Source organism: Myotis davidii, unplaced genomic scaffold (assembly GCF_000327345.1).
Source record: "Myotis davidii unplaced genomic scaffold, ASM32734v1 scaffold582, whole genome shotgun sequence".
Lineage (NCBI taxonomy): Eukaryota > Metazoa > Chordata > Mammalia > Chiroptera > Vespertilionidae > Myotis > Myotis davidii.
Genome location: NW_006294113.1, coordinates 1,049,578 through 1,058,780, shown reverse-complemented (window position 1 = coordinate 1,058,780; position 9,203 = coordinate 1,049,578). Strand labels below are relative to the sequence as shown.

The 9,203-nt window shown below is 38.7% G+C and overlaps 1 protein-coding gene across 1 annotated transcript in view; it reads left to right on the top strand.

The window, feature by feature from the left end:
- Positions 1 to 9,203, top strand: part of PTPRB (protein tyrosine phosphatase, receptor type B) — a 106,470-nt gene that overhangs the window by 24,356 nt on the left and 72,911 nt on the right. Inside the window, exon 4 of the mRNA XM_006768154.2 lies at positions 388 to 661. Within this exon, the coding sequence (XP_006768217.1) occupies positions 388 to 661 (274 nt within the window). The remainder of the gene's footprint in view (positions 1 to 387; positions 662 to 9,203) is intronic.

Below are 9,203 nucleotides of genomic sequence, written 5' to 3'. Positions count from 1 at the left end.
GCTGCAGGTGAGTGGACGGGGAGGTCGCGGGCCGACGCGCGCCGTGCCCGACCCGCAGGACCCAACTCCCACGCACCCACTTTCTGGTCTCCTCGCTTATGTCTTGGGGAGGGAAGGGGCTGGGTTTCTTTTTCTCCCCTGGGAAGAAAGATCCTCCTCTGAGCCTCCAGCCAGACTGTCCGAGGAAAAAAGCCACTTTTTTCTCCTGCTGCTCTGGGGAAGGAGCCCCTGGGAGACCGGTGCCACCCACCTCCCCCCGGGGTGCGCCCCGGGATGTACTGAGGCTGGGGGGAGGGTTGAGTGGCGTCGCGGGGAGCTCGCGGTGGAGCTGTCCCCGGGCAGAGCCCAGGCTGCGGGCTTCAGCTGCTGTCTCTGGTTCCTTTGCAGACCGGACTGGGGGAGCCGGCGAGGTGTAACTTCACCGTGACCGAGTCCGGGGTCTCCAGCCGGGCCGCGTCTCTCCAGTGGAGAACTCTGGGGTCGCCCTGTAACTTCAGCTTCATCTACATCAATGACACATCGGGGTTCACGAAGTGCCACCCCAGGAGGATAGACAACACCACCTATGAATGTAACCCCAAGGATTTACAAGCGGGAACCGTCTATAACTTCAGGATTGTGGCTCTGGATGGAGAAGAGAGAACTGTGGTCTTGCAAACAGGTAAAGGGGTGACAGGTGCTTGCTGGATGGCCAGCCCCGCCTCATCCAGCTGGTGCTTCATTTGAGTCCCAGGCATACAAAAAATACAGGTAAAAATTCCTGGGGAGAGAAATGTCCTCAGGTCCGGCCAGAAGCAGCGCGGTTGGCTTTCAGAGAGTTCCTTAGTGCTGAAAACAGCAGACTCAACGCTTCTAGGATACAGCAAAGAGACACTGTGGAGGGAGTCTGTTAAAGTGATGTGGTTTGAGCTTCCAATCCATTAAATTGACAAGCCCTGGAATAATTTTAAGTAAATGTTTTTAGAATAAATAATGGAAGTGCAATGATTAGGGATATGCCTTTCCTCAACTTAGTTTTATTTTTGGAACCAGGATATAAAATCTTCAGGAGTAGAATAGAGCCATTCATAAGAGAATATTAGACAAGTCCTTTAAAACAAGGGTACGAAAATAATTTTGTATTACGTAACTAAAACCGTGTAGTATCAGAGAACGTCCTTTGGTTACTCTGCACTGCAAGTCAGTTATTTTCTTTACACTTTTGGTAAGTCCTTCCATGCATATATGCATGCTAAGTTTGTCTTTCCTGCCTCCGTTTGCTTATCGGAATAGTAAGAGTCGTAGACTTGGTCATTTAGCTCCAAGTTCTTACAGAGTGCCAGCCACTTAGGTAGGGACTCGCATGCACCTTACCTCATTAATCCCCATGCCACCCCCAGATGTGTTTTAACTTCTCTAACGACTTTGATATCTTATGACTTCATTCATCTTCCTTTTAACATTATCTTTATTTATTGCAATAGTAAAGACGTACTTTTATCTAGAAAGTCAAATTTAACTGAAAAATTCCAGAAGTTAAATTTAGAAATGTGTTGTCCTTACTATTCTTTCACATGCAGCCTGAACGAAGATCCCTTCTTCAGCTAGAGTTCTTTAAAGAGGTGTGAGAACTTTCCGTTCTCAGGATCAGGAAATGGGTTCATGAAATTAGTCAAGCAAATATTAATTCTCTTATGTTTTCAAAGAAAAGTTAAGAATGCCCAGTTACATCACTTGACTTACTTCACATGAAACTTTTAAATAATTTCTGAGATTTGCAAAAACTTAAATTGAAAAGAAATACCACTTGTTAAACACTTAGTTGTATTTTCATATAGAATCAGAAAGAATGGAATCAACCATGTAACTAGAATATTTTATAGAAGTTTAAGCAAGTTGGGTTTTAGTCATAAAGTTGTTGGTTTCTTGGTATGTGAGGATAGTTTTGTGAACATTCAGATTGGTAATGCTGTGAAATTTATGACAGAACTTCCAGATGTATTCATTACATTTGATAAGATGTCTGTGTTGAGTGAACCAGATGATTTTAAAAAATAGGTGAGCCTTCAGAAGCTTATGGGAGAAAGGATGAAGACATTCATAAGCCAGAATACAGTCACTTGACCCATAGGTTTCACTTTTTGGAGATAAACATTGATGGAAAAGGACATAGTGTGGAGGTTACCAGTTAGAATGCCCTTTCAATTTAATTATACATGTAGGTGTTTCAAGTTCAGAAGCATTTGTGAAATGTAATAAATATTTCAGTTTTATTAACTATCTCGAATTTTAAAAAAAGACTTCATCAGCATCCAATGTGTTAGCATTCGGGTTCTCATCATTTTTCCTAAGGAGTTACTTTTACAGTACCACAGGTGCACTTCACACCACAAGTATTTTATGTGCTCCATGATGAATATGAAGAATGAAACTTGCAGGTGATGTTTGTAGAATGATAATTTTTCACACTTATTTGTATGATGGCATAACTTTTCTTAGGATTCTCCACACTTAACAAATAATTATATTTAAGTAAACATTTTTTTGAAACTTAAGATTTAAAATCAGGTTTCAAGGAGGATATTTTTTGGTTGGTTGTTTATTTTTTGTTAATAGTGCCATCTATATTTTAAGGATATGTGTGAATTTTTCATTTATTTAAGAGAAAGGACCAGTACTCCTCTATATTAATGGCTAAACTACAGAGATGAGATCTACAAATTATACTTTAGTGTAATAAAACAGGACCAACTAGTGGTATATAATACAAACTCTGAGACATAACTTCAAAGAGAAAAGTCATTCAAAGTGTGATGTGCTATCTTTATGCCAATTTGCCTGTCTTGTTGGGCTGCAATAAATCAGAGTGAGAGCAAGGCATGACCTGGCTAGAAAGGCAGCAGTTGCCTGGATTATCTCTGTATCATCCCAAGTGTGATTTGTCTGATTGTTTTTCCTAATAATTTTCTAAAAGAACTAGTTATTTTGGTGTCATGTAGCCATGACCTTAAAGATCAAAATTTTAACTATATGAGAACTATTTCAGCAACAACCAATTTTCACTCCAGCTTTTAAATCGGAACAGCAACATGTGTGCATTCATATTCAGTTCAGCAAACGTTTATTGAGCATGGGTACTGCAGTGACTAACACCAGGTAGTGATTGGTGAGCTTATAAAGACTACGAACAATACTTGGTGCCCTTGCAGGGCTGTGCAGAGGTGAGAGAAGGTCATGATGAAGGTGGTGTCAGACCTTTGCCCCTTCTTTCCTGGGTGAAGACCTTGCCTTGCCTCCTGAATGTATGTCATGCTTTCATGACCATGGAGAAGACATTGGGAAGGTTTCAGGTTTCTTCAGCCACTAAAACATCTGTGCAACAACCATAATAAGTTGAAAGCCAAATTACTTAGTTGTGATTTCGTCAGAAATCAGATATGAAGATAGCTGATATTGGAGAACCCCGCACTTTTGCAACACTGTGTCCTCAGTTTTGAGCAGAAGCTGAGAACTGATAGCCCATAGGGATGTGGAGGTGTCTTCATAATAGCTGTTTTATTTGGCTCACGTAGTGTTTGTGAAGAGTTCAGTTTGTTTCATCAGCATTAAAAAATGGAAAATTTACATTAAGAAAACAGATGTATGGATTCTCTTAAAATATTGGAAAATTTGGCAAAACTGGGCCATCAAATTCCTAGAACTCTCTAAAGGTGAATTGTAACTTCTCTTTTCAGGTACTAATTCACTTGACCATTTCATATGTTCTTATCTGAATGCATCCTAAGGACATTTGAGTTTGTTTAAATGAAATTTTCTGGTTTTCATTTAGAACTTTTGGGAGCTTTTATCTTCCCATCAATAAGAAGTAGTTTTTTAGCAACTAAAATGACATCTAGTACATGGTACACGTTCAATAAATATTGATTAAATGGATGGATGGATAGATGAATGAATGAATGAGTTAATGAATAGATTAATAGTTGGATCTATGCATGAATAGATAGATAGATAGATAGATAGATAGATAGATAGATAGATAGATAGACAAGTAAATATGAATGAAAGAAATGAATATTTTAGTAGGAAAATATACATATACTAAAAATATGGCCTATTCTCCTTGCGTTTTGGGTAAGTTAAGGAGCCCAGGGAAGTAGACTAGTGGTAGGGAACTTCACCCATAGGAGGAATATCTTAGCGGTATATGCCCTCTTGTTAGTTAGTTTCACCTACTTATTCATGAGAGGAAAAAATGAGCACTTTTATTATGGTTAGCCCCTTTTTCTTTAATAAAAAGCATTTTAGAAGCATTTGTAATTACCAAATCATCATATCAGCTATTATTTCCATTTCAAAATGCTGTTTATTGTACAAACCTACTAGGGCTTCCATTGTAAAATACTACAGACTGAATGGTCTAAATAACAGAAATTTATTTTCTTTCAATTCTGGGGTCTAAAAGTCCCAGATCAAGGTGTCAGCAAGTTTCTTCTGAGGCTTCTCTGATTTGCTTGTAGGTGGCCACTTTCTCACTACGTCCACACGTGGTGTCCCTCTGTCTGTGCTGCCTGTGTCCTAATCTCCTCTTCTTATGAGGACCCCAGTCATATTGGAATGGGTTTCCCCTAACAATCTTTTTAATTTTATTACCTCTTTAGAGGCTTTATCTCCAAATACAGTCACATTCTGAAATATTGGGGGTTAGAGCTTCAACATATGAATTTTAGAGGAACACAATTCAGCCCATAACACTTACATAGCTTTAAACATAGGCCATGATTTCTGTAAGCTATTTGCATCGAAATCTCTTGCAGAGCTTGTTATGAAGGCATATTTTTGGCTTCTGCCCAGCCTGTAATGAATTTAGAAATAGTGGAGTCTAGGGTATTTGATTTTAAACAAATATCGAAGTGAATCAGTGCACACTGGAGTTCAAGAGCTATTGGCATAGTTTTTCTATTTTTCATTGGCATCAGAATGTTGGTACCATTCCTCTTTATGCATGGTCAAATCTGAACAGATAAAATAAATATTACGCTAACCACATATTTTTTAATTTTATCCTCATGACAGTCCTGTAGAGGGAGTATTATGAAAGTCCGGGTTGCAGAGTGTTGAGGGTTAGAGCTTCAACATATGAATTTTAAAGGAACACAATTCAACCCATAACACTTACATAGCTTTAAGCATAGGCCATGATTTCTGTAAGCTGTTGAGTTATGAAAGCTGCTACCTCCATCACTTACTTGACAAGTTGCCTTGGGCAAGTTATTAACCTCCCCAAGCATAATCTATAAAGTGGGGATGATAATAAAAATATTGCCTACTTCATAGGGTCTTTAAGTGGTTCATATAAATTCTAAAATGGTTTTTATCACATACTAAGTGTATAGTAAGTTTGCTATTATTACTTTCAGGTTGGAGATAAGATTGATATTCCTAAGAATTAACAGATCACGAATCCACACAGCTAATAGAGGATAGGCATAGAACTTGAATCCCAATTCACTGCATCCAACTCCAATTCTTTCCACTATTCTGCAAAAACAGACATAGTTCTTAAGCTGGTATTAGTTCTTTCAAATTACTATATGACACTTTGTTATTACTTTCCAAGTTGACTTTTTAAGGAAAAAATATACTACAAAATAAGTCTGTGTGTGTGTGTGTGTGTGTGTGTGTGTGTGTGTGTGTGTAGCCTACACAAAGGTGGAATAATGATTAAATGTGTTAGAGTGTGAAGAAATTATAAATTATTAGCAGCAATTGATTTTCAGTTGCTTTGAATTCTTGGTAATGGATGCCAGTATTTAGCAATCAGCTACTTGCAGTCTATTTCAGGAGTTCTAAAGTCAAGCTGAGCTGCATATAGGGAACAAACCAACTTACTGCTCTGAACTTGATCTTCTTTTGCGTGCTTAGGAAGCGTCCTCCATTAGTCGGACTTCTGTTGGTGGGCATGGCATTCTACAGGTTAGCAAGAAATAAATAAAATCTAATTTGTCCAGACAGAATGAGAGAACACAGAAAAATTGCTTCACTTTCCATTCCCAGACACCAATTCGCTGGAATCCCCCAGGGGGATAAAGAATAATTCTGACATCTTTCTGACCTTGTCAGAGAAGTCAACTGCCATTTACTGGGAGCCCAACATGTGTGAGGTCTGCACTTACCTCTTTACCTCCATTACCTCTTAGCACTTAAACTCTGCAATGTACTGTGGGTCCCATTGTAGATAGGTAAGCAGCTTGCCTAAAGTCACCTTTGTAATGGACAATGTTGAGATTTGAACCCAGGTTTTGTTTAATATCTAAGTTAGTTGTTAATTGCCTGAGTAGGCTGTAAACTCTCACATGGTAGACCACCTACTAATTACATATGTAGAGCCAAATATGATGACCTAGAAAATAAGGAGGCATCCTGTACTTATGATGTTGCAAATAATTGTCAAAACCACTTTAATTTCCCTTTCAAGGTTGTTAAAACTTTGAAAGTTCCTTCTTGCCTGTACTTCATTTCTAGTGTATTAAGGTGATAAATCAAATGCATGTTAACCTGATGTGTTGGCATAATATAGAATATCATCTTAAAAGACATCAGAAAGCTGACTAGTATAGTCAAACAGCAACAATCACAAAGTAAAAGACATGTGTTTAATTAACTGGAGACTGTGAGCCATCGCTTTTTCACTTTGTTCTGTAGGGCAAAAGCCACAAACCATCCGTTGGTGCAGGTTTTCAAAACTGAGAAAATCTATTGTAAACTCTCAGATCTTACAGATAGACTGCGGTGCTATTATGACTTCAAGAAGAGCATTTGGTATTAACCCATGGGTTGCCTGCACTCTTGTGATAAGGTTGATTTTATTTCCAAAATGAATACTATCATTTTGAACTCTAAATGCTCTGGAAATTCCTATATCAAAAGGTATTTTAATAGCCATGCAAAAGAATTTTTTAAGAAAATATTGCTTTCATTATATGTATATATGAGTTTCTCCCTCTTCCTGTAACATTAAAAAAAAATGAAAAAACAAGGAAGAATTCATTTTGGTTCAGGAATTTAGCTACACTTCATCTTTTCCTCTAAGAATAGAAAAGTTGGATTGACATCAAGCCAGTTTATGGTGTTCTAGGACTTCCAAATACTGGTAGAGTCACTGAAATCTGGCAGATGAATATGGCAGCACTTTGCATTGGGCATTTCAGGTCTATCTGAAATGCAGAAGCACAAAGATGTCTTAAATTTATGGCTAATGATAAATTTTGATGTATTGCTTGAAATTAAATTATTGATTTATGGTTTTCAACAATTCTTATAGTTTACTAAAGGCCCGGTACAGGAAATTTGTGCACGGGGTTTGGCGGGGGGAGGTCCCCTCAGCCTGGTCTGCGCCCTCTCACAATCTAGGACCCCTTGGTGAACATCCCTCTTGCAGTCCAGGACCCCTCGCTCCTTACCGCCAGCCTGCTTGCTGCTCCTTAGCACCGAAGCAGAGGCAGGAGAGTCTCCCGCCACAGCTCCTGCGTTGAGCATCTGCCCCCTGGTGGTCAGTGTGCATCATAGCAACTGGTTGTTCTGGTCGTTCCTCCCTAATGATCCGTTAGGCTTTTATTATTTATATAGATAATACTTCACTGGTTATCGTGTGTGAGAGTGTTGGATGAAAAACCAGAAAGGCTATACTGCACACCTATGTGCATTGATACCTCTAGCCATCAGCATAAATTACATAAATTAAGTGAGGTTTTCTAATTACATACAACTTATAAATACAGAAGATTACAGACATATAACTAAATTTCCAAATAGCATTTTTAAAATCTCCCTATTTACATACATTATATATGAAATTAGTATCCTGGATGGAAGCATCTAATTTGTTTCAAATAAAATATTGAAAACTTTTTTTTTAATACAGCAGAGTTTTCATCGGGCTTAGCTTGAGATGTCTGAAAACTAACTTTGCCGCATGCACAGCAATAGTGGACAGCTGCCAGCAAAGGGCTTTATCACGGCATAAATGGCGTTTTAAGTGTTTGTTTCCAGTGCAGGTTCTCGCAGCCCAGGCACTTCCCAGTCTCATTGTTCCTTTGTTCTAGCGGATGTACAAAGGATTGACTGTTTTGTTTTCTGGCTCAGAGAGATTAGATAAAGTCTGCATTTTTGAACTTCGCCCTCTAGGCACGGAACCTTAAAATTCATTTTCTGGAGCTCCTATTTTGCAGATTATATATGTTTAGATTATACTGAACATAACATCATTTTCTTTGGCCTTTATCTGACTCAGTTGTAGACATTCATGACGGTACAGTATTAATCTCATTGGAGCTATCACTGGAAAGCAGCTGTCCCCCTCACCCTTGTCCCTAAAATGCCTCTTCAGCAAAAATGTGTCATCTTGGTTGGCTATGACAAGGCTGTTCATGAGTTTTGTTGGCTATTAGAATCTTATGGTAGTGAAATACCGTCCTTGCCAGATAATAAGAAAACTTTCTGTGAGGGATAATTATGTTCTTTGCTTTTATTATGATGTCCTTAATTATAGACTATTATCTAAGATAGAAATAATATTGCCAGGAATTAAAAAAAACAAAAACTCTTTTTCCCCCAGAGCTTTTAAATGTGAACCACCTTGGGAATTTTTTATTTTATCTTAAGGGTTAGAGAGTTATTTCATGGGAATAAATTGGTAAGATTTTTCTCAAGGTTAGTTTTTATGAAGAGAGCAACTAAAGCTTTTATCACTTTGGTTTAAAAAAATTGTATTCCACTTTGCCTTCATTTTATCAGTTATTCAGAAGAATTTTTTTTAAGAAGTGCTCACATTTATTCTTGTTTATTTACTAGGGGCCCAGTGCACGAATTCGTGCACCTTGAAAGGAACTGTGGGCCGCGAGGCTGCGGTGGGCACAGGGGCAGGTCTCGGCCCATTCTCTGTGCCCCTGCCCAGTCCCTTCTGCCACAGCCCTCAGTCCCCTGTCTACCAGCGGCCCTGCTCCCATGTTATAGTGACCGGTTGTTTGGTTGTTCAGTTGTTCTGCCATTTGGTCTATTTGCATATTAGGGTTTTATAGAGAGATTTTTTGTTAATCCTCACCTGAGGATAGTTTTCCATTGATTTTTAGAGTCAGTGGGAGGGAGAGAGAGAGAGAGAGACAGAAACATTGATTCTGTCATGAGAGAAACACATTAATTGGTTGCCTTTGCACATGCTCCAACCA